Raw genomic sequence first — 24791 nt, forward strand, 5'->3', positions numbered from 1 at the left:
GAACTGATATGGCAAGTGGACGGCCACCTGGGCGGTGAACGTGAAGAGTGTAAAGGCTTCTGGTAGTGAGGCCACCTCTTCCACTGCCTCAAAGGAAACCAGCCGCGAACATTGCCAGGATACCCGATGTTATCACGTTATCTGGGGATAGGAAATTACTTCCTGAACGTCCTGGGGAAAATGCAAACAGTGTACGCGGAAGGAAAATACATACGTTTGCTCATCACCCAACAGATAACAGAACTCTGAGGGGATAGGTGTGGCACACACACCTTAAGGTGAGCCCCAGTGAATCACACCCTGGGTGCGGGCGGAACCTGAGACCTGCCTTTAACCAACAGGATATGGCAAAAGTGATGGGCTGTCAGTCCTCTGATAAATTACATTATACGGCAAAGCGATCAAACATGTGTGTGTGCACACTACACACACAGACTCACACAGACACACACACACACACACACAGTCACAGCTCTGAGCAGGCTGGAGTGAGAGAAAGAGACTCCTCCGTGCTGACTCTGCGGAAGGAAGCTGCCATGCACTGAGAGGGCCACTTGGCAAGGGAGTGTGGGCGGCTTCCCTCGTGTGGGCGTGTGGGATCCTCAGGAGCCGAGAGGACCGCTCGCTGCCGGCCAGAACAAGGACCTTAGTCCTACAGCCATGCAGATGGGTTCTGCCAGCAACCAGAATGAGTCTGCAAGGCGCTGAGGCCGGTGGACAGCTCGGGCTGAGGCTCTGAGACCAGCCCTGGTCAAGCGTCCAGGTGGGAACGCAGCCCCGCCTGCACCGCGATCACAGCCTGCGAGTCCCTGAGCAGCAGACCCAGCTGGGCGGCGCCCAGAAGTCCGAGATAATAAATCCGTGACGTTCCAGGCCACCGCCTGAGGAAATTCCTTACGCGGCAATAAAAGCTAATACAGTGGCCTAGAGAATGAAGGCCCTTCTGTGAAACAGAGGCGGCTGCACGTGTTGCTGGGACCCAGCCTGGGGAGGGCAGACCTGGGCACAGCATCCATCTGTTCACCACTGACTTGTCAACCGCTTATTAGGGGCCACCGCTATGTGCCAGCCGTAGGTCACGGCACGAAGCGTTGCCTCTCACACCCCATTTCTTCTTTACCACGCAGCTGCAGCAGCAAGTCCACTCCAGGCAAGGCGGCCGAGTCCCCACCGCGACCTGACACAGGGCCGGACGCTTTACAGCAGACTCATCAACCATCACAGTGACCCTGGAGGCAGGTGTTTATATCATCACTGCACAGAGCTACATAACTAACGTCACATAGTGGTAGAGCTGGGATTCTAAGAAATTAAGTCAGCCCCTCCCATTCTAAGTGGGGTTAGAATATCGTGATGGGAAAAATCAGGTCATCTGAGCTCACGTGGCCTCCTCCTCCTCTTCTCAGAGGCTCATTCTTAAAAGAGTTAAAATATTATGCATTAAAAGTTACAATCTAGTAGTAACTTATGGCAGTTTAAAAATGGAATAGGGACTTCCCTGGTGGTGCAGTGGTTAAGAATCCGCCTGCCAATGCAGGGGACACGGGTTCGAGCCCTGGTCCAGGAAGATCCCACATGCCGCAGAGCAACTAAGCCTGTGCGCTGCAACTACTGAGCCCGCGTGCCACAACTACTGAAGCCTGCGTGCCTAGAGCCCGTGCTCCACAACAAGATAAGCCACCACAATGAGAAACCCGTGCACTGCAATGAAGAGTAGCCCCCACTTGCCACAACTAGAGAAAGCCCGCACGCAGCAACCAAGACCCAATGCAGCCATAAATAAATAAATAAACAAATAATTAAATAAACTTAAAAAATAAATAAATAAAAATGGAATAAATATCTAGTGTGCCTTTTTCACTTTTCTTTTGTCAGCAACTTCTTCCCTTCCATAAAGGCATGATTAGAATGTTCCTTCAAACGCTTTCTAAATTTGAATCTGCTGTCAACATCCCTTTTGACTGCATTCTGCTGCATGGTTGTGAGGGTGCAGTGAAATGATGCAGCTGAAGCACCAGGCCTTTTTTTCCTGTACAAAGCTTTGCATTCTCCTCTCTTCACTTAACATGTGTGTCACTCAGAGCCCTGGCAGGAAAAGCATTCGCTCTGATGGTCCAAACGGAGAGCCGCTTAGTGAAGGACGACTTGCAGAGACGTGGACAAGTTTACGGGCACCAGCGGAGGATGCTGAGGCACCCAGGAGCTGTCCAGAGCAGGGAGCTCTTACCACCCTCAGGGCCAAAAGGGCAAGAGAAGAAAATGGAAGTATCAGAGTCCAGAGAGGGTGCAGACGTGGAGGGGCTGCCCAGCGGGAGCTGTAGCCCTGGAGGCGTCTGAGGCAAGGAGAGAGTGGAGAAGACGCTGCCCGGCCTCTCGCCTCCCACGCCTCCCTCTGGTGTGTCCGACTTGCAGCCAGAAGCAAAGGGAACTGGGATGAAGCAGTGCGCTAGGGTGCAGGGCAGAGCAGAAACGGATTCTGGAAAGACACATGGAGAATTAGCACATGATATTATGAGCATTATCCTATGTCATTAGAGATTTCTTGAAGACAGTGTTCTTAAAGTATAGTTGATTTACAATGTGTTAGTTTCAGGAGTGCAGCAAAGTGATTAAGATATATATATATATTCTTTTTCATATTCTTTTCCATTATGGTTTATCACAGAATATTTTATATAGTTCCCTGTGCTATACAGTAGGACCGTGGTGTTTATTTTATATATAGTAGTTTGCATCAGCTAATCTCAAACTCCTAATTTATCCCTCCCCCACCCCCTTTCCCCTTTGGTAATCATAAGTTTGTTTTCTATGTCTGAGTCTGTTTCTGTTTATTTTTTAAATAAATTTATTTATTTAATTTATTTATTTTTGGCTGCGTTGGGTCTTCGCTGCTGCGCGCGGGCTTTCTCTAGTTGCGGCGAGCGGGCTTCTCATTGCGGTGGCTTCTCTTGTTGCGAAGCATGGGTTCTAGGCACACGGGCTCAGTAGTTGTGGTGCATGGGCTCAGTAGTTGTGGCTCACGGGCTTAGTTGCTCCGTGGCATGTGGGATCTTCCCGGACCAGGGATTGAACCCGTGTCCCCTGCATTGGCAGGCGGGTTCTTAACCACTGCACAACCAAGGAAGCCCTCTGTTTCTTAAATAAGTTCATTTGTGTCATATTTTAGATTCCATATATAAGTGATATCATATGGTATTTGTCTTTCTCTGTCTGACTTACTTCACTTAGTATGATAATCTCTAGGTCCATCCATGTTGCTGCAAATGGCATTATTTCATTCCTTTTTATGGCTAATATTCCATTGTACATATGAACAACATCTTTGTCCATTCATCTGTCGATGGACACTTAGGTTGCTTCCATGGAAGACAGGGTTCTCAATGGCTAAGAATTATTTCATCATTTGGTCGGTCTATGATTTATTAGTAGTAGTAACAGCAGCAGTAGTAATATTAGAGGATACTTAGATTGGTCTCTGCTCAATTACTACAACCAGCATCTTTGCCCGTAATTATTTTTCTACACCTGCCATGTTAAGTGACTCAGTTCATGGAGGTCTCTCCACAGTCTGCAGGCTTGGAGAGCCCAGGTGAGAACACTCCCCAGCCATCCCGGGATCCCTGGAAACCACTCTGGGCCATCACCTCTTACCTTTCTTAGCCGAGTCAGGAGGAGGCTTGGGCGGCCCCTGAAGGAACTGTTCTTCAGAAAACGCAGGGCTGGATTCAGGGCTGGGGGAGGGCGGGGGGATGCCCGGGGTTGGGCCCTCGAAGACTATTAAATGCCAGGAGACTCGGCATCCCGGCTTCCACCCACCCGGCTGCTCCCGGGGGCTCCTGGGCCCCGGGCTGTGGCGAGCTTGCGCCCCCTGCCGGCCAGCCAGGCGTCTGCGAGAAACATTGCCAGCGCGGGTCCTGCAGGCGCCAAGCACCAGCCACCTTGAGCACAGTCCCTGGCATGAGCGCAGGCTCTGGAACTAGCCCCCTGAAGCGCTCCCACAGGGCTCTGAGCACCTGAGGGATGCTTGGATTCACATCCCTGGGGTAGGGAACTGTCTTGATTAGAGCAGGATCTCTTGGACACTGGTGGAAATGTAAATGTGCATACATATCAAGAACCTTCAAAATGTTTTAAATACTAATTAATTAATTTATTTGGTTGTACCGGGTCTTAGTTGCGGCTCACTGGCTCCTTAGTTGTGGCATGCGAACTCTTAGTTGCAGCATGCACGTGGGATCCAGTTCCCTCAGCAGGGATTGAACCCTGGCCCCCTGCATTGGGAACGTGAGTCTTAACCACTGCACCACCAGGTTCTTCAAGTCCCAAGAACCTTCAATTTTTGATCCAGCCTCACCTCCTCCAGGAAGCCTTCCATGACCACATACCCCCAACACCCCAGTGTAATCTATGCCCCTTTTCTTTTTTTTTTTTAATTTTATAGCTACTTTATTTATTTATTTATTTATTTTTGGCTGTGTTGGGTCTTCGGTTCGTGCGAGGGCTTTCTCTAGTTGCGGCAAGTGGGGACCGCTCTTCATCGCGGTGCGGGGACCGCTCTTCATCGCGGTGCGCGGGCCTTTCACTATCGCGGCCCCTCCCGTTGCGGGGCACAGGCTCCAGATGCGCATGCTCAGTAGTTGTGGCTCACGGGCCCAGCTGCTCCGCGGCATGTGGGATCCTCCCCGACCAGGGCTCGAACCCGTGTCCCCTGCATTAGCAGGCAGACTCTCAACCACTGCGCCACCAGGGAAGCCCTATGCCCCTTTTCCCTGTAGTGTTTTTGCTTGCCTCTGACCCAGGTCAAGAAAAGTAAATTTATTTTGCCCTGTTTTTGAACTCCAGTTTCACCAAGTATTTGTAGTAACTTGATTTCAATCATTTCAGGGTTTCTGTCTGTCCTCTCCTTGGGGTTACGTCCTCGAGGCGGGTAGAGGGAAGAGGGAGTGCTCATGAAGCCAAGACAGGTGGTGTGCGACCACCAGGCCGCCTCCCAGTCATCTGTCCTTGCAGGCAGCACCCAGGGTGTCCCCACTGCGAGGGCCCACGTTCCCGCTAGCGGACTCCTTCGCTGGTTACCTCTGGATTCCCGGGAATCCGTCTGTGGCTCCATCACTTCACAGGGGCACCCGGTTTTCTGAAAGGACAGCTAAGGAAAAGAAAAAGCTCAGCTCTTTTCAACTTCTTCCCTTCCCACACCCAGTGCCTCGCAGGTTGATGAGGGCCAGGTCCACTCTGCTCTCACATCCCACCGCCCAACCTGGTCCTGCCACACCCCAGGGCCCAAGGTCCGCCTCTCACCTCCGCTCCAGTTCCTCCCGAAGGGAATCAGCTCTCACTCCCTGGTGGTTTCCTCCCAGATCTTTCGTCCGCTCCCAGTGACTCTCTTCCCCTAACGGTCTGGGAGGAAGCGACTGCTTTTATTCTGCTTTCTGCTCTGTATATCTGGCTGTCTTTCCAGAGGGCCGGGGCACAGTGGCTAAATGGGGAGAAGAACGGAAGGAGAGTAAAGGAGGGGGTGGAAGAGAAAGCCTCTCTGTTTCCTAAGGCCTGCCCCCCGCGTCCCTGCCCTCGGGCTGGCTTTGCCCGTCCTCACCCCTCCTGTGGGGGTCGGGGCTGCAGAGGGGACTTGCCCTCTTAGAGCTCTGAGCTGCGGGGGCCATGCCTGCTGTCAGGAGCCATCTTCAGACGACCAGGAAGAGCAAGGAGTGAATCCACTCATGAAAGAGAGAGACCGAGATGGTGAGCGGCAGAGAGAAAAGCACAGGGAGAGAGATCTGCTGGGAGCTGGGGCCCTACGTTCGGTGAGACCTTGAACATGTGCTTCAGTCTCGCGTGGAGCCAGGTCTGACCACTTGAGGCAGGAGGTAAACGGGCCCCCCCAGGGTAAGCAATTGGAGATTCGTTCCCTGTGGACCGATATTCCAAGATGAGAAAAGCAGGACAATCGAGAGAGGAGGCTGGGTCCTGCCCGGAGAGAAGATAAGAGACCACATATTTCTCATTCTCGAAGTCAAGGAGACATTCCCGGCTAGGAAGCTCCTTGGAGGTCAAAAAGGGAGGGGTACCGCCCCACAGTAGGTGACGGCAACTCCCCATAGGCCGCTGTGGTGGAATCCACCTTGGCTGAGACATGTGCACGCACAGCGCAGGACCCCGAGATAAACAAATACGGACACGGAGGCAGGCAGAGCGAGATGACTGGCCAGAGAAAACCCAGAAGAAATGCCCCATAAAAGTGATTCCAACCACCACGAGGGCGCGACTCTCTCTCTGAGCCCACCTGTGTGTCTATCCACACGTACTGTACTCTTCTTTTCTCCTAACAAACACTCTGTTTCTCTACCTTCCGCCGTTGTGGCAATTCTTTTCTGCAAAGCCGAAGGGCCAGGCCCTCGTCACTGACCACTGGTCCAGCAGCTTGGATTCGGTGCTCTCACCTCCACGACCCAACCTCAATCTCTGGCCGTGAACCGAAACCCTGCTTCAAGCCGCTGCAGGCCGAGGCCAGCCAAGACCACACTGAGTCCGGGAGGGGAGCCAGAAGAAATTCTGGTCTTTGCAGCTGACGTTGCCCCAAGAGCCGTGGCTCCACGGCGGGTGTGACGTGGGCTGGCATGTAACCTCCGAGAAATCTCGTTTCCTCATCTGCAAAGCAAAGATCAGAATTTCCGCATTGTGTGTTGCTGCGAGGATAAGTGAGCACAGATGACCAGGGGCCACAGGCTACTTGCTGGCAGATGCAGACGTGCATGCCCGCCAGGTGGACAAGCCTGGTTTGAGTGTCTGGGGATGCCTCGGCCAGCGCCGCGGGACCCCCAGGCTCCCAGCCCAGCACAAGGAAACTGCAGACTCAGGGATGCATCACCTCGGAAGCCCGCAGACTCCTGCACGGCCCCCTCCTGTCCCCGCCCTCCTTCCATGGCCTGTGTCCCCACCTCCCGGTTCCGTCCACCCTGAGGTCCGGTCACCAGAACCAGCGAGCCAACAGCCAGCTTCTTTTCCCTGCTGTTCAACCAGAATTTCTAGAGATTTTCTCCTGCAGCGGCAGCAACGCCAGGTGCTTGCGTACAAGGGGATGAAACGGGCACCTCAGGAGAAGGAGAGAGACCGGGAGGCCGCCCGCAGAGGAGCCCCCAGGCTGGCAGGAAGGGGAGGGGCTGCAGCGCACAGACAGGGGACCGGAGAGCAGGCCTGAAGGCTGCAGAGGAACGCCTGCAGGTGAGGAAGATAGCCCGGGGTTACATGGAGCTGGGTGACCAAGGCAGGCGGCGGACAGAGCAGGGGCAGAAGCCCTCCATCCCTCCAAACCTGTGGTCTCCCTGGTTTGCGGCAGTTCTGTTCAAGGGCAAGCTGGGGGAGACGGGCACCCCTGAGGGCCGCGTCTTTGGATGTCCCCAAGGTGGGCTGGGCGCTCAGCACCAGCCTGCAGGTGACCACTTCAGGCCACAGGCAACCGTGAGTTTTGTCCAGGCAGGCTGCTTCCCTGGCCACAGAGACAGCTGATTCCAATCGCAGAGTGAAGAGAAACGAAGGCGCCCCGGGGAGGCTGAGCTCCCCTTCCCCCTCGGCTCTTGTGTCATCTCCTGCCCCTGCTGCTACCCCAGATGTGCCAGGCTCGCTCCTGCCCCAGGGCCTTGGCCCCTGCCCTTCCCTCTGCCGGGGATGCCCCCCACCCACCGTGTCCACTTGGCTCCCTCACTCCGTTCAGCTCTGCCCCAAGGTCCCCTCCTCCGCGTGGGCCTCTCTCGGCCACTCTTGTCCCCCGAGCCAGCATCTCTGCCTCCTTGTCCCACAGCAGCCCTGAGTGTTGTCTCACGTGCTCCACGATGACTTATTCCTTGCTTACTGTCTGTGCCCCTCACGGGAATATAAAGGCAGGGATGTTTCTCCATCGCCATGGTTGCAGGGCCTAGAACACAGCCTGGTGCATAGGCAGGGATAGAGAATTGTGTGCTGATGGATGGAGGGTCAGGCTGCCCCTGTGGTCACCGTGAGGCGGGTGACAATACTGGCAACTGACGGTTCCCCGGGTCAGTCCTGGGACATACAGGGCTCTCAGCAACGAACTCGGCCGCTGTCCACCCAGCCCCGGCTCCCAGGGCACAGCCCCTCGGGTCAGATCTCGCCTCTGGGCCCTGGGATTTCCAGACACGCCCCATCCAGGCTGCCCGGCTCCTGCACTTACTCGCCGCCTGCCTCCTCGGCTGGGCCCTGGGGGGTGCTCTGTGGACCTGGGGGTGAGGTGGTGCAGGCCTGAGCCAGCCCTCAGGCTCAGGGCGCCCGTGCACGTCTCGTCTGGCAAGTCCTGCGGTCCTAGGTCCCGGGCCAGGCTGGGGCACCGTGAGAAGGGTGCGGTGGCAGAGCTCCCACCCCCATAAACCAGGGCGATGAAGCTCTGCCAGGTCCGAGGCTGGCTGGGGACTCAAAACGGCTGCGTGGCCCAAGGCCACTGCCCCTTCTGTTACACCTCACGTGAACCCTGCAGAACCACTCTCTTCTCGGGTAAACAGGCTGTGTACAACTCACGCATGAGTGTGTCAAGTTCAAAACACGTGAAAGTGTTTGCAAGCTGATGACCGCATCTTACGAACCTGGACTCTTCCCCAGAGCCACGCACTGCGACGGTACCCAGGGGTGCTCAGTAAATGCTTTGGGGTGCGGTGGCCCTCAGGCCCACAGGGGGTCCTCCCCTCGTGGGGCTTCCTCCGGCCTCTCCGCTCTCGCCCACCCCCCGCTCCCACCTAGAGCCTGCCGGGTGCTCAGCCAGGTGGCCGAGAGGCAGGAGGGGCGCCCCGCCCGCCAGGCGCCGGGTGTTCACAACCCAGTTGGGACAGACTGACAAGGGACCAGACGGGGTGCGGTGTGAAGAGTGCGGTGGGACATGCCAGGCTGCCATGGGAACGGGGCGGGGGTGGTGCTCGAACCGTGAGCAGGAAGACAGCCCCTGAAGTCTGCTTTCAGCGTTTCAGAGCCGGGTGTGAAGGGGGGGTGGGGGGGACCCGGCCGGTTCTGTTCGCATTCCAGGGCTGTCACCTTAGTTGAGCTCACGCTCTTCCAATGGGAAAAAAAGAAGAAAGACACAAAGACCTTCTCACACACCCATAAACGAGGCATTTCTAGTGGCTCTGTCTTGCACAATCATTTCTTGACATTTGTTTTCAGAAAGGCTCTGCGGCATCGGCTGACACCAGGCTGTGAGGGTCCGAGCGGCAAGAATTTGCAGGATTTGCAGGGCTGCTTCCGGTCAGCAGAAGCCTCACCTCCTACTCATGAGCCCCTCACACCCCCAGTGACGTGACCTGTCTAAGCCGAGAGAGTGTGACTCTTGTAGTCGGGCTCTTCCGTGTGGTCTAGTGGCAGGAAGGAGGACCTAATTCAGGGGTAAGAGGTAACCCCCAAATCTGGGCTGTAAAGCCACACGGGTTGGGTAAAGGGGGGATGGAGACCCCTGGCTGTCAGACGCTTTCCCAGGGAAGCGACCCCTCATGGCTCACAGCCGCCCTCAAAGGGGGAGGGAGCAGGTGGGGACAGCACCTTGGCCACAGCGTTACACAAATGCACACAGCACAACCCACTCCCAGCGGTGACGGGTGTGTGAGCTCATCTTGTGCTGGAGACACCCTGCGTGTGTCCATCAGCGGTGAGGTCTACGCCAGCAATTTGAGTTCACTAACGATGTTATCACACTGCAGACAACAGCAACTGCCCTCATCTGACTCTGGCTGCTCGGTGTTCAGTGAGCACAGGATTGAGGTCAGAGGAGACGAGCAAGGGAATGAGGTCCGGGACTGAGAGATCGCTCGCAAGCTCGGCAGGGGAACCCGGTTTCAGGGGGACTGGTGGGAGACCTCAGGCCAGCGTCATGTCCCCAGAGGACACAGCAGTGACCCGGCGACTGACACGCTCCAGTCGGGGCTCCTGGGTGCCCCCCTCGCTACCGCTCCAAATCTGTTCACCACAGATGTCCCAGGAGGGGTTGGGGCTCCCTGGGGTCTGCAGGAGGCTTTGCTGCTTCACAAAAGGGTGCTGCTGTCCCAGCTGTGGAAACCCAGGGTGATCCCTGCTTCCCCGGTGAGGCTGCAGCCTTGACAGAGGCAACAGCACAGGCATCACGTCAGGGCTCCGGGGGGCCCGTCGTGGCCGCACCAGCAACAGCTGTGTGTCCATGGGCAAGTTACCTAGCTTCTCCGAGCCGCTGCTTCCCAACTGGACCAGGGGCATAATCCTGCATCTCTTTAAGGGGTTGTGGTCATTTAAGTAGATAATGTGAGGAAACAGCCGGAGTGGAGCTGCTGCTTCCTACGTGCGGGGGTGATACTGGTCTGCGGAGGGAGCTCCACAGGGGACTGGACAGGGCAGGCCTAGGGGACGACTCCCCGCCAGGCCCTGGGGAAGCCAGGGGGCTCTGCCAGCTTTGCGGGGGGCCGGCCCAGCGTCAGCCCAGGCAGGGGCGGGGGGGCCGTGGGCCTCGTGGTCTCACAGGCCTCCTGCCTGCCGGGCTGCCTCAGCTGTCCCTGGGCTTCTTGCCTCCGCCCTTCCCCTGCCTTCCTCAGGTTAACATAGCCTCTGATACCTTGGCTCAACTGAAGACCTTATCAGGAGGCAAAGCAAAATCTGTTCGTGTGCACGCAAGCCCGCAGGCTTAGGCAGCAGATGGCTGCCGACACTCACTTGGCCTGCGGGAGAGCCTTAGGGCCCAGATCCAAAGCGGGCTGCACAGGAGCTGGAGGCGGGGAAGCACTGGGTCTGCAGGAGTGGCGGGGGGCGGGGGGGGGGGGAGCTGCGGCCTGATTCCCACTGGGGCTCTGAGATGTGCCCCTCTGCCGCCCGGGGCGTCGACAAGCTTCCTCCGCAGGGGCCCGCACAGGGCAGTCAGCGGTCCAGACCTGCGGGCTGATGCCGAGGAAGCCTCCAGCTGCCGCTGGCAGCCGCGTCAGAAGGCACTGGGGCCGCTTTGGAGGTGCCTTATCCAGAGGGGACAAGACTGGGGTTTAGATGCCTTGCTCAGCAGCCTCTCCCCCGTGCACCCCTGAGAAACGCGGGCTGAGCCGACCCTCACAGGCCAGCACCACTGGGGTCTGTCTGCCCGTCTGTCGCAGGCCTTCCCGCCAGTCACGACTCAGTCCTGGATTCAGCCGACACTTCCTGAACCCCGAAGACGGTGTCAGGTCCTGGGAATAAAGGCTGGGGTGGCCCGGTGGCTGCCCCTCGAGAGGCCCGGGGCTGGTGGAGGCGTCAGACACATGAATGAGGCTCTGCCGGGGGGTGAGAGCACCGTGCAGGGCAGTACTGCCAGCCCGACCCCCATCACAACCACCGGAGACGTTTCCAAAGGCGCCACGCGGAAACCGCGTCTCGGGGAATACAAGTTACCCTCCACTTCCTCAGCTTTAACTCTGTGCCAGGCACTGTTTGAAGCGCTCTACAAGTATCAACTTATTAATCTCTTAAAACAACTCCAGGAGACGGGCGTTGCCATTATTCCCATTTACAGACGGGAAACCGAGGTACAGAGAAGGTAAGTAATGTGCCCGGGGTAGTGAGCTGCACAACCAGGTTCTGGGCTGGTCCCGAGGCCAAAGGCTTCCTGGAGATGCACCTGCAGAGTCAGCCCCTGGCCGAGGGCCCCCCAGTCGACCCCCGTCTCCCAGGACCCTGATTCCCGTGTTTTCTTACCTAAGCGCATCGACAAAGACATACTTATTTCAGGCCGCAGGGCTGTGCACAAGCAGTGGAAACCAGAAGGGGCCTCCAGGCGGTGTGCTCAGCTCTGAAGGGGACCAGCTCAGGGCACGCAAGCTCAGCGCCCCAGGAAAGTGAGGGAGACCCTCTGTTGGGGAAAAGGCCTAGGATCCACGTGTGGATAATGTTAGGGAAAATTTAAAACTGATATTTGAGCGCTTGGAAAACCAAGCCAGAAAGCGGATACAGAGCGTCCACCGGATTGTGCCGCCTAAGAGCATAATTACAGTCACGCTGGGAATGTCTGTGTTGAACTAGCCGGTCAAGGGGTCAGTGTCAAGGTATCAGACTCAGGTTGGTCTTGTTTGGTGACAGCAGTAAAGTCTATCAATACAGAGGGTCTGACTATAAAGCAATGATATTGCTGTCTGTGCAGTGTGTGGATGCCCGGCCCCCTCCCTCCCTCCACGTAGGCTCTGGCCCCAGCTGAGCGCCCTCCAGCCCTTGACAAGGCCGGCAGTGCCCAGCAGGGGCAACTGTCTCTGTAGCAGGTCAGGGGAGGGGTATGTGCAGGTGGGTGACAGCATGAGTTGATCCACTGATGCAGTTTACCTCTGACTTGTAGAGGGCCCTCTGGGGAACAAAGGCTCTACAGGGGTGGGACTGGAAGAAGCCCAGAGTCAGGATGGTTTTGAGTCCAGGTGGCCCCAGGAGCTGCAAAAGATAAGCTTGTGTCCCCCAGGCCTGCTGGATCGGCAGGATCAAGCCTGTGGGCACAGCTACTCACCCCCATTGGCCTTTGCTCTGAACAATCTGTGGGTGCTGCCTCAATCTGGGAACTCTCAAGCTCCCAGTGCATTGAAAGGCTTCAATCACCATCACCATCATCATCACTATCATCACCATCACCATCATATCACCATCATCATCACCACCATCATCATTACCATCATCACCACCACCATCATCATCATCACCACCATCATCATCTCCATCATCATCATCACCATCATCACCACCACCATCATCATCACCACCATCATCACCACCATCATCATCACCACCATCATCTCCATCATCATCATCACCATCATCACCACCACCATCATCATCATCACCACCATCATCATCTCCATCATCATCATCACCATCATCATCATCACCACCATCATCGTCACCACCATCGTCACCACCATCACCGTCACCATCATCATCGTCACCACCATCATCACCATCACCACCATCACCACCACCACCATCATCACCATCATCATCACCACCACCATCATCATCACCATCATCATTAACAACAAAACTGCATTTCCAAGGAGGCATAATCAATAAGGAAGGAGGGATGTCCAGGAGACAGGAAGAGAATGGGATCCAGTGTTTGTGAGCTCTGCAGCAGCGAGAAGGAAGGGCAGACCCCAGTCACCCAGCTATCAACCCGGAACCCAGGAGACATTCCTGACCCTTGACCTCTGACCTTCCTCTGCCACACCTCCAGACCCAGTCTATCACCGAATTTCACCCATACTGCCTCTTGAATGTAGTCTGAGTCTTGCCTTTTTCCATCTCCACTGCCAAGTTCAGGGCAGCCTCATGTCTCCTCTGGTATCGCAGTGCCCCCTCCCCCCAAACTGGTCTCTCTGCTCCTGCCTGGGCCCCTCAACCCACTGTCAACAATAATAATTCTTCATATTAAGCTTTCCTGTTCAAATTACTGTGGGCTTTCAGTCTCCCAGTTGGGCCCTGGCTGACACAAAAACCACACAAACTGTCTCGTTTCTAGCTTTTGTACAAGCTATTCCCATAGCCTGTCTCTGGCTAACATGGTCCAGTGGCTAAGAGCACAACCTCTAGGGCCAGACCACCTGGGCTCGGACCCCAAGTCTAGCACTGGCTGGAGGAAAACCGCTTCACCTGTCTATGCCTGGATCTCCCCATCTGTAAAATGGAGAGAAGAGGACTGTTGCAGGGATTACGTGAACACACGTAAAGGGTTTGGCACATCTGTGTTACATACATATTTAATATTTACTATCAGCATTGGGTTCTTTCGACTCACACTGAGGGTTTCAGCAACAGGGGCCCCTCCTCTGGGGAGTCCTTTCTGGCCACTTCCAGCCCAGGCTGAGTTAGGCACCCTCCCCTGTGCTTCCACACTAACCTTCACTGCACCGTGTTGTCACTGCAGGTTTACTTCTGCAGGTCTGCGAACCCAGGGGCAGACAGGGCAGGGTGCGCCCCCCGGGCCTCACAGAGCACCCGACTGAGGGAGGGGTTAACTGTTAGTTCAGACCCTCTGGGAAAGAGACACCGAGACGGGATTACCTGAGTAAGAGGTGTGCTGGGGGACATGCCTGTGAGGACAGAGTTGGGGGGAACAGAATTGTGGGGAGAGCCGTCAAACCACAAAGCAGGGCTGACATCTGTGAAGGAGGTGGGGAAGGAAGGAGGCCTGGGTAGAAGGGTCTCAGACCTCAGAGCAGTTCTAAGAAAGATCTGCCCAGGCCACTGCGGTGTCCTTGAGCCACAGCCCACCACTGGAGGAGTCCCACAATTCATCAGAATGGGCTTGCGTGAGTACTGCACCAGGATCAACCCCTGCCTGAAAGCAGCCCGCGAGAGGCACGGCCTCAGTGAAAGCGTGGTGGTGGATCTAGAGAAACAGCAGCTGGGACTGTCAGTCAATTCTGCTCCCACAGCAGATCTCAGCAGCACATTTCCTGATCGCCATGGTAACTGACAGGCAGAAGCTTGGCCACACCCCAAGGATATAGGCCAAAAGCAGTGATGCCAGGATCTGTCACCTTGATGCAGAGAGAGGCGGTGGGTCCTTGGATGCCTCTGGGGGAGCCTTCATACACATTTATATTAATACATCTATAGGGGTAAGTCCTTATATATATACTGATGAATAAAGTCATTCAAAATTCCACCATTACAGAATTACTTTCTCTTATGAAGTTTTGAATTTCAGAAATTTTGCGAATTTCCTTCCAGGTCTTACCATATTTACATTATTGTAATCCTCTTGCATGTTGTACTTCATATTTTTAAGAACATTTGATATTTAGACTATTTCTACATGTTTCTACCATAGTCTTCATACCTATGCTTTTTAGTGACTGAACAATATTCAACAAATTAATATACCAAAGTTTCCTAAGTCATTATTTTTCAGTATTTCCATTATCCCTATTTTTTTTATATTATAGGTAGTGCTCTTACGCACATCTTTGGGCATATATGATTTAGTCTCTGCTGGACGATGGCTCTAGAATGAATTTCTAGGTTTGAAGTTACCCATGTGGCCGTGTCAACTTTTGCTAAATTGCTTCCTAAACATAGTATGTCAATTAACCATGTGCATCAGTTACCTACTGTGCATGAAACATTACCATAAAACGAAGGCTTAATATAACCCACCAGACCGTGTCAGTACTTCTGTGGGTTGGGGATCCAGGCATAGCTTAGCTGTGTCCTCTGCTTCGGGGTGTCACGGGCTGCAGTGAAGGTGCCGGCCAAGGCTGGGGTCTCATCTGAGACCTGACTGGGGAGGGATTTTCTTCCAAGCTCACACGGCTGTTGTCAGGATTCAGCTCCCTGTGGGCTGCTGGACTGAGTGCCTCACTGCTCCGCCAGCTGTGGCTCAGAGGCCGCCCTTACTTCCGTGCCACGTGGGCCTGTCCAGCACGGCAAGACGCTTCATCAAAGCACGTATCTGAGAAGATAACAGTCTGCTAGTAAGACGGAAGCCACGGTCTTTTGTAACATAATCACACTTGCCTTATTCTGTTGTTTTGAACCAAGAGGAGCAAGAGGAAAGGATGACACAGGCTGAGAACAGCAGGAGCAGAGACCACTGGGGGCCACCCTGCAGGCTGCTTCCTACAGTGTCCCCAAGGGCACACGCTGTACCGACTTTACCACACCCTCACTCATCCAGAAAGTTCTAGGATTTAAACATTACCTGCACAGTAGGTGTAAAAGACCATCTCCCATTTTATAAAGAAGATGTGGTGCATGTATACAATGGAATACCACTCAGCCATAAAAAAGAATGAAATAATGCCATTTGCAGCTACATGGATGGACCTAGAGACTCTCATACTAAGTGAAGTAAGTCAGACAGAGAAAGACAAATATGATATCACTTATATGTGGAATCTAAACTATGATACAAATGAACTTATCTATGAAACAGAAACAGACTCACAGACATAGAGAACAGACTTGTGTTTGCCAAGGGGGAGGGGGTGGGGGAAGCTTGGACTGGGGGTTTGGGGTTAGCAGATGCAAACTATTACACAGAGAATGGATAACAACAAGGTCCTACTGCAGAGCACAGGGAACTATACTCAATATCCTGTGATAAACCACAGTGGAAAAGAACATGAAAAAGAATGTATATATATAAAAAAGGGAATCACTTTGCTGTACAGCGCAAATTAAGACAACATTGTAAATGAACTGGACTTCAATTAAAGAAACCCCACTATCTCCTATTTTAATGCCCTCTTCTCCAGTTCGCTGTCTCCCCAGGGCCCCGTGGGTCCTTTGCTCTCAGCTGCTGCTGAGTAATTTCCCAAAAGGCATCAGCTGAGGGCAAGGTAGGGACCTGCCCCCACTGGGGCTCTGAGAGCTTGAAGTGGAGCCCTGTGTGAGGTGGTGAGGGCTCCCTGGGAGGGTTCCAGCCACAAGAAACTGCTGGTATTTGGGCACAACTGCAAGACCTGAGCACCCTGCTACCTGGACCGCTTAAAAGCACTAACATTTAGGAACCAATCTTCTTTTAAAGCTTACTGTAAACCTTGTCTGGGATTCACATTTTGCAAGTTTTATTTTACCTTCCTTGTCAGAAGAATGCTGCACGATACACATTAATGTCCACATTGTACAGACAGGAAACTCAGGACCAGAGGTGTGAAGTCCCTTGCTCGGGGTCACTCAGCGAAAGCGGCAGGACCAGGACTCGAGCCCACCCTGGCTGCGGCCCCCGTGTTCTCTACCTCCTAAGCACCCCTGTTCCTCAGCTGGGGCCTCCTAAGGCTCTGTAACAGCCCTCCCCTCCGCCCCATCCCCACCACAGCCCTAAGCATGACGGACTGGGCAGCCCCCTCTTCAGCTAGCTGGAAGGGTCTCCCCTGGAAGTTCCAGAAGGCTCGGCTCGGGACCATTTTTTCCTGATAAAAGAGGGGAGGCTGCAAAGTCACCTCTCAGTGGCATGGGGAGAAAGGCTAGAGAGGCCACAGTACAAGTCTGCACCATGGAGCCCTCAGGGTCAACAGGACAGTGTAAGTCCAGGGCTTTGAGAAAGGGATCTGGGGCCAGACTGCCAGCTTCAAATCCTGGTTCTGCCACTTACAAAGCTTTGAGGTTTGGGGCAAATTTCTTCACCTTTCTGTGCTATTTGCTTGCCTGCAAAATCAAAAGGATGTTACCAACTTGGGCGTAAATTTAAAAAAATACCTCTAAGAACCTAGCACAGTGTTCCAATTTGGGCGTAAATTAAAAAAAATACCTCTAAGAACCTAGCACAGTGGCTGGTGCCCAATAAAGGCCCCATAAACATGGCTCCGGGGATGCAGCAGGCAGGAGGTCTCACGGGGTGAGGACCACGCACCCATCTGGGACCTAGCCTCTGACACGTGCACACGTGGAGACCAGGAGCCCACATGCATGCGCCCAGCTCCAGGCGTGCTGCACGCGGCCCTGTATCGTGGACACTGGCTGGTGGGGACAGAGGCAGTGGAGCCTGCTAGGGTCAGGGAGGGGCAGGGCCAGTGCCAGCACCGGGACCCTGGGACTCCCTTCCCCGTATTCTGACCGTGTCGGGGGAAGGGGGGAGTGCCTGCGTGCTGATGTAGCTCTGAGAACCATGAACGTGTGTGGGACGTAGCACACTAGAACAGCGTTCTCTGGGGCCCCACGCAGAGCAGTGGTGACTACGGTCCGCAGCAGGCATCTGAGAAGGAAACATGCAGGGCAGCGTTTACAGGGTAACTTCCTGCCACCTGGCCCAGCTGCAAAGCCTTTCTGGGATCAACCCTGAACTGCTTGTAGGGGCACAAAATATCACAGAATTTGGGGGGGTCAGCCTCCCCTAAAGCCTCTTTAGGACAGGGTCACAGGATTCATAATGGCCTTGCCCGGGGCATCCAGCCAGCCGTACTCTAATTGCTCAGAGACCCTAAGGAGCTGGGCCCGTGTGTGTCGGAGCTTAGGAGCCTTGTTCATTTATTCAAAAACGTGGAGAGCCTCAGTCCAGAGCTGTCAACGGGACACACAACGCTGCCCTTGCAGACAGTACATTTCAGCAGAGGAGATGCTCAGCCACGCCCCCTTAATTACTTAATTACCGTTGGCAGCAGAGGCTAGGAAGAGGTGCAGGGCGCGGTGGGCTCGGTCCCTGAGGGTTCCTGCAGAGGGAGCACCTAAAAATCCAGCACAGGGCAGGCCAGCAGAGAGGGTCCAGACGGAGGCCCATGTGGGGAGGGGGAGGGCAGTCGAGGAACCCACATGCTTGTAGGGCCGGATTCCACAGAGCGGGCCCAGGCTTGGAGGCTCGGCTTTGGCCGAAAACAAAGGGATGCCTGCAAAGGGTTTTAAGCAGGAGAGAAGCCAGTCAGACCTGAGCTTCTAAGAGCTGGGAGAGGTGGGGAGAATGGCCAGGAAGCCCACGTGAGGAACCGCTTGGGGAAGGCAGGGATGGAGCCGACAGCCGCTGGGCAGGGACATCACGAGGCCGGGCCCTGGTTTAGACACGAGGTGGGATGGAGGGGTGGGTGGGGGGAGGTCCAGCCCAGAGCAAGTTCTCAGCAACAGCTGCCTGCCAGGGCTGCGGCGGGGGAGCTCTGCCTGGGAGTGGACGGGCCTGAGCCGGATGGCGGGGATGAGGGGATGTGGGGATGCGGGGATGCGGGGATGCCCGGCAGTCAGGGCTCGCGGCCAGCCCAGGTTTGGGGCTGGGCTGCGGGAAGCGTGTGAGGTCTGGGAACAGCCCCGGAGTGGACACAAAGTTGGTGACTTGGGGTAGACGGAGCCAACTAAGAGGCCGTCTCAGGGGGTCGCCTCCCAGCCCCACCCACGCTGGGGCCCCTTACCCTCCCACCTGGACGGAGCAGCACGAACGCCGGCCTCCCAGCTCCTGCGTTACTGAGAGCAGCCAGGTGGGGCCCCGTGCCGCCTGGGGCCCTGGGAGAGCGGGTGCTCTGCCCTCAGAAACCCGTCTGCCGGGGCCCAGGGCGGGGACCCCCAGCTCACCCAGAATGGGGCCGGAGTGCTGAGCCCAGACCACGGTCAAGGACCCAGCAGGAATCAGGCCACCCCTGCCTGCTCTCTCCATCCACAGTCTTCTGCAGGGACCGCCGGCCTCCGAGTGGGCCTCCCGGGCTGGCTTTGTGCCCTTCCTGGGTGTGGCTTAATCCCTTTGTCCCGAGTTACACTGGCACCAGGCCTGAATTATTCAACTCTTCCAGGGAAAACATAACCACCAACAAAAAGAATACATGAATGGTTTGAAAAGATGCCCATCGTGGTTCGTTATTAGAGAAATGCAAATCAAAACTACAATGAGGTATCACCTCATGCTGGTCAGAATGGCCATCATTAAAAAGTCTACAAATAACAAATGCTGGAGAGAGTGTGGAGAAAAGGGAACCCTCCTACACTATTGGTGGGAATGTAAATTGGTGCAGCCACTGTGGAGAACAGTATGGAGGTTCCTCAAAAAACTAAAAATAAGAGTCACCATATGATCCAGCAATCCCACTCCTGGGCATATACCCTGAGAAAATTCTGATTTGAAAAGATTACATGCACCCCAATATTCACAGCAGCACTATTCACCATAACCAAGACGTGGAAGAAACCTAAATGTCCATCGACAGAGGAATGGACAAAGAAGATGTGGTCCATGTATACAATGGAATACCACTCAGCCACAAAAAAGAACGAAATAATGCCATTTGCAGCAACATGGATGGACCTAGAGAATATCATACTAAGTGAAGTAAGTCAGACAGAGAAAGACAAATACCATATGATATCACTTATATGTGGAGTCTAAAAAAATGATACAAGTGAACTTATTTACAAAACAGAAACATACAGACATAGAGAAAAGACTTGTGGTTGCCAAGGGGGAGGGGCTGGGAGCTTGGGATTAGCAGATGTAAACTATTAAACATATAGGATGGATAAACAACAAGGTCCTACTGCAGAGCACAGGGAACTATATTCAGTATCCTATGATAAACCATCATGGAAAAGAATATAAAAAAAGAATGTATATATGTATAACTGAGTCACTTTGCTGTACAGCAGAAATTAACACAACATTGTAAATCAACTATACTTCAATAAAATAAATTTAAAAAAAAAAGCACACATGAGGGACTTCCCTGGTGGCACAGTGGATGGGGCTCCGTGTTCCCAATGCAGGGGGCCCGGGTTCGATCCCTGGTCAGGGAACTAGATCCCACATGCATGCTGCAACTAAGAGTTTGTGTGCCACAACTAAGGAGCCCACGTGCTGCAACTAAGGAGCCCACCTGCCACAACTAAGACCTGGTGCAACCAAATAAATAAATAAATATTAAAAAAAAAAAAAGAACACATAAATGACCAAGTGAGCCTGGCTTGCTCATCACAACCCTCCTCACCTTTGCTGCTGGGGTCTCCTGCCCAAGGATCAAAAGTGGGGTCTGCAGTCAGAATGGCCATCATCAAAAAATCTACAAACAATAAATGCTGGAGAGGGTGTGGAGAAAAAGGAACCCTCTTGCCCTGTTGGTGGGAATGTAAATTGATACAGCCACTATGGAGAACAGTATGGAGGTTCCTTAAAAAACTAAAAATAGAGCTACCATAAGACCCAGCAATCCCACTACTGGGCATATACGCTGAGAAAACCATAATTCACAAAGAGTCATGTACCACAATGTTCATTGCAGCACTATTTACAATAGCCAGGTCATGGAACCAACCTAAATGTCCATGGACAGATGAATGGATAAAGAAGATGTGGCACATATATACAATGGAATATTACTCAGCCATAAAAAGAAACAAAATTGAGTTATTTTGTAGTGAGGTGGATGGACCTAGAGTCTGTCATACAGAGTGAAGTAAGTCAGAAAGAGAAAAACAAATACCGTATGCTAACACATATATATGGAATCTAAAAAAGAAAAAAAAAAGGATATGAACCTAGGTGCAGGACAGGAATAAAGACGCAGACCTACTAGAGAATGGACTTGAGGATATGGGGAGGGGGAAGGGTAAGCTGTGACAAAGTGAGAGAGTGGCATGGACATATACACACTACCAAATGTAAAACAGATAGCTAGTGGGAAGCAGCTGCACAGCACAGGGAAATCAGCTCGGTGCTTTGTGACCACCTAGAGGGGTGGGATAGGGAGGGAGGGAGACGCAAGAGGGAAGAGATATGGGGACATATGTGTATGTATAACTGATTCACTTTGTTATAAAGCAGAAACTAACACACCATTGTAAAGCAATTATACTCCAATAAAGATGTTAAAAAAAAAAAAAAGTAGGGTCTGCTTTATCCACCACCAGAGGGCTAGAGGCAGACAAGCGGGCAAGGCCGCAGCCCCCGCTGGGTCCCGAGTGGCACCCCAGGCCTGCCCACCTGCCCCGCTCCGCTCTCCTCACCGCCCGGCGAGCCAAGTTCGCCCCCCCCCATCTCCCCTCACAGCCCTCTCCTCCCCAAGCCCGCTGTGTGCGCTGGCGTCCATAGCCTCGGCTTGGCAGGCCTGTTCCTTCCCCTCCCTTGGCCAGAGCTCCTACCAGGAGGTCTCGCCGGGCTCCAGCAACACCTTCTCTCCCCGTCCGGCCCAAGGGCTCTCCTGGGGCCCCGACCACCAGGCCTGCGGGGCGCCCGGCCCTCTGCGAGCTGCCGCCTGCACTGGGTACGCGTCCCTCACAGCCCCACCCGCGAGCTCCATCTCCCAGCCCTGGGCCCGCAGCGGCTCCTCATCTTGGCCTCTCAGAGCCTTTAATCTCTACCACAGGGGGAGGAGGTCGGGATGTGACCACCAGGCAAACTACGGGGTGACTCCTGCCGTGAGAGGCCGTCGCCTCCTGCAAACACCTCTGGCGGTGACGTGCGGCATGACCCGCAACGCCGTCTGGAAAAAGCCAGAAGACAGCCTTCCGCTTGTCTATGGCACACCCGCAGGCCCTTCCGTAATGGCCCCCACGCAACCCCGCGATCCCGCCGGGGAGTCCACATCACCCCCCTTTTACAGTGCAGGAAACCAAGGCTCAGATTCATAAAGGGACGTGTCCGAGGTCACTGAGCTCAAAAGCGGTGGCTGGGGGACAATCTGGGCTGCTGAGCTCCGCAGCCGGCGGGTCTGCTGACACCGGGCTGCGGGCGCAGAGGCCCCAGGAGCGCCCCCCGCCCCCCTCCCCCTCCCCCTCCCCCCCAGTCCAGGGCGGGGTGGTACCTGCTCCAGCTGGAACCGCCCCTGCCACGAGGCCCTCAGGGGCTGCCGGGGCCGAGCGCCGCCCTCCACGCCTGCAGCACCGAGTCCCGGCGGGCCGTGTAGGGCAGGTGTTTGATGCGGAACCAGTGTCTGGGAACCACGTTCCCGCTGGGCGTGTACAGCTTCTCCCCGGGCCGGCCCAGGAGGCCGCGCAGGGCCAGGTTGCCCGACAGAACCTTCTCGTAGAACTCCACCCCGCCCCGGGCATAGGCTGCAGACAGCGAGGCCGTGCGGCGGTCCAGCCAGGCTTCCAGGGCGTGAGTGAGAGAGTCCGTGGACAACGCATAGGCCACGAAGCCCGCCACTGCCGCCACCAAGTTGAAGGCGGCCCGCAAGTTCATGGGGCCTCCGTAGAGCCCCAGGGCGTGCTTGGCCCCCACGCCCAGCGCCCAGGTGCCCGCCACGCAGGCGGGGGCCGGCAGGGCCTGCAGGGCGGTCGCCCCGCTCTCCAGGTACACCACCTCCCTGGCCAAGGCGAACTTCTGGGCGTCGTGGGACAGGGTCAGGGCATCTCTCAGCCGGGCGCCCGCTGGGCTCTGCCAGTCCACTCGCTGCCCGTGGACGACCACAGGCCGGTCAGCGTTGGTCACTGGGCCACCCAGGAAGCTGGCGGGGATGCCCACCACGGCCCCAGCAGGGAGTCTTGGGAAGCCGGCGCTCACAGGCTGGAAGGTGAAGGTGGTGAAGGCCTCGAAGCGGTGGCCCGAGGGGACCCCGATGTCCTGCTGCACCTCCTGGAACAGGCTCTGCAGCTCTGGGGACAGGGGGGCTGGCTGGCCCTGAGGCCAGTACTGGTACAGCCACGGGACCACAGGATCCGGGAAGAGGTGGTACGAGAGCTGAGCCCCAAGCAGGCCTGCACAGGAACCCACCAACAGGGCCGTCCTGTGTCTCTGCACAAAGGCTGTGGCCCGCCACAGGGGACCTGCCATGAGGCCTGCCACCTCTGTAAACCTGGGCCAAGAGAAAGAGAAGTGAGCCAACATCTCCCCGGGTCTGCCTGCAGACTGAACACCCCCAGGGCCACATCCTCTTTAACTGAAGCCATATGCACGCACGGTAGTCAGAGCACAGGCTCCAGCTCTGTCTCTGCATCGCCTTCCCCACGGGTCAGATGGGCATGTGACAGCGGCCCACCAGAGGGTGTCTGTGCTCTCAGTGAACACACACGCAACAATCGGTGCCCGGCAAGGAGCAGACACCCTTGAGGGAATGGCTGTCATTACAACTTTGATGCCCTTTGGGCACAGCACCAAGCAACCAACCCCTCACTCCACCACCCACCCCTACCGAGCACGGTCACTGACTGACACATGAAGCACGTTCCGCTCACTCAGTACTTGCTACATGCTCGACACACTTCTGAGAGCTCTGCAGACATTATTTAATGACCGGCTCCTTACACCTCTGTGACTCATTATTACTATCGTCCCTCTTTTAAAGCAGGGAACACCGAGGCACAGACAGGCTAATTGGTCAAAATCCCAAACTAGTAAAGGGGCCGTGCTGTGGGCGGAATTGTGTCCCTCCAAATTCATATGCTGAAGCCCTAACCCCCAGGACCTCAGAATCTGACTGTATTTAGACATAGGATCTTTAAAGAGACAATTAAGTTAAAACTAGGTCATTGGGATGGGCCCTAATCCAATATAACTGGTACCCTCATGAGAACAGGACACTAGGACACAGACGCAGAGGAAGGACCATGAGGACACGAGCCAGAAGGTGACCATCTACAAGCCAGTGGGAGAGGCCTCAGAGGAAATGAGCCCTGCTGACACCTTGAAAGACACGTCGCTCACCCAGTTCTTGTCACTGCAGCCCTAGCAGACTAATACAGGCCCAGTATTTGAACACAGGCGTCCACAGCAGATTTTTCACTATAGAGTATTTTTGATGATAAATTACAAACACACAGAAAGGTGGACAAAATAGTATATCATAAACTAACTTCAATCTATCAAGTCATGGCCAGTCTTGCTTTGCCTCTAATCCCACACATACTCCCCTCCAACTGGTTTATTTTGAAACACATTCGGGGCATCCTATTATTTCATCCGAAAATATTTCAGTAAAAATTCACAATTATTTAACTTTGGCTGAAGCTTACTGTCCTCCTGTCCGAGAAATGTTTAATTAGCAAACTAATTGCTGCAAACAAGGGGGCAGCAGAGGAGTCACATCACTTGGGCCTTTTCGCCAACGAGGAAACTGAGGCCGGGAAAGAAAGGGGCCAGGCGAAGGTCCCAACGCCCCCAGGACCACCAGCGCCAAGGCCGCGCGCTCCACGGTGGCCCGGGGGGTGGTGCCGCCCATCCTGCGGGCAGCCGGGCGAGAAGGGGTCGCAGGACCCTCGCTCCACGCCCAACCCCTAGGCTACGCCCCGCGTCTGGAACACACCTCCGAGGGAGCCCGCCCGCAGCCGCACGTCGGCCCGGCCCGCTCCGCGCGCTCACCTCCGCCTCCGCCGCAGCCCGGGACGCCGAGCACGTGCGCACCGGCCAGTTCTGGGGTCGGGGCTCCGAGGGCGGAGGCAAAAGGGATGGACTCTTGGGGGCGGGGCCGGGACGCAAAGCACGCCGGCCCGGC

At 55.1% G+C, this 24791-nt stretch overlaps 1 protein-coding gene across 7 annotated transcripts; it reads right to left on the bottom strand.

The window, feature by feature from the left end:
• Window positions 1-1162: 1162 nt before the first annotated feature.
• TMEM177 (transmembrane protein 177) lies at window positions 1163-24720 on the bottom strand. 7 transcript variants are annotated; one of them, XM_068545392.1, is made up of 6 exons: window positions 24659-24720; window positions 22164-23156; window positions 15115-15409; window positions 5299-5476; window positions 5077-5146; window positions 1163-1229 (listed from the first exon to the last, which is right to left on the bottom strand). In XM_068545392.1, exon 2 carries the CDS (start codon window positions 23132-23134, stop codon window positions 22199-22201), a length of 936 nt encoding a protein of 311 aa, XP_068401493.1. In that variant the 5' UTR covers window positions 23135-23156; window positions 24659-24720; the 3' UTR covers window positions 1163-1229; window positions 5077-5146; window positions 5299-5476; window positions 15115-15409; window positions 22164-22198. The 7 variants fall into 7 exon arrangements, with proteins under 7 accessions (XP_068401493.1, XP_068401492.1, XP_068401495.1 ...); XM_068545391.1 differs by lacking the exon at window positions 1163-1229 and adding an exon at window positions 4172-4708; XM_068545394.1 differs by lacking the exons at window positions 1163-1229; window positions 15115-15409 and adding an exon at window positions 6281-6645 and having other exon boundaries at window positions 4801-5146.
• Window positions 24721-24791: the final 71 nt, after the last annotated feature.

The sequence above is a fragment of the Eschrichtius robustus genome, chromosome 5, assembly GCF_028021215.1.
Source record: "Eschrichtius robustus isolate mEscRob2 chromosome 5, mEscRob2.pri, whole genome shotgun sequence".
In the NCBI taxonomy this organism is placed as follows: domain Eukaryota; kingdom Metazoa; phylum Chordata; class Mammalia; order Artiodactyla; family Eschrichtiidae; genus Eschrichtius; species Eschrichtius robustus.

Bases quoted from the DNA above. Each gene is read 5' to 3' on its own strand.
- TMEM177 (XM_068545392.1), bottom strand. From the start codon at position 23,134: ATGGCAGGTCCCCTGTGGCGGGCCACAGCCTTTGTGCAGAGACACAGG.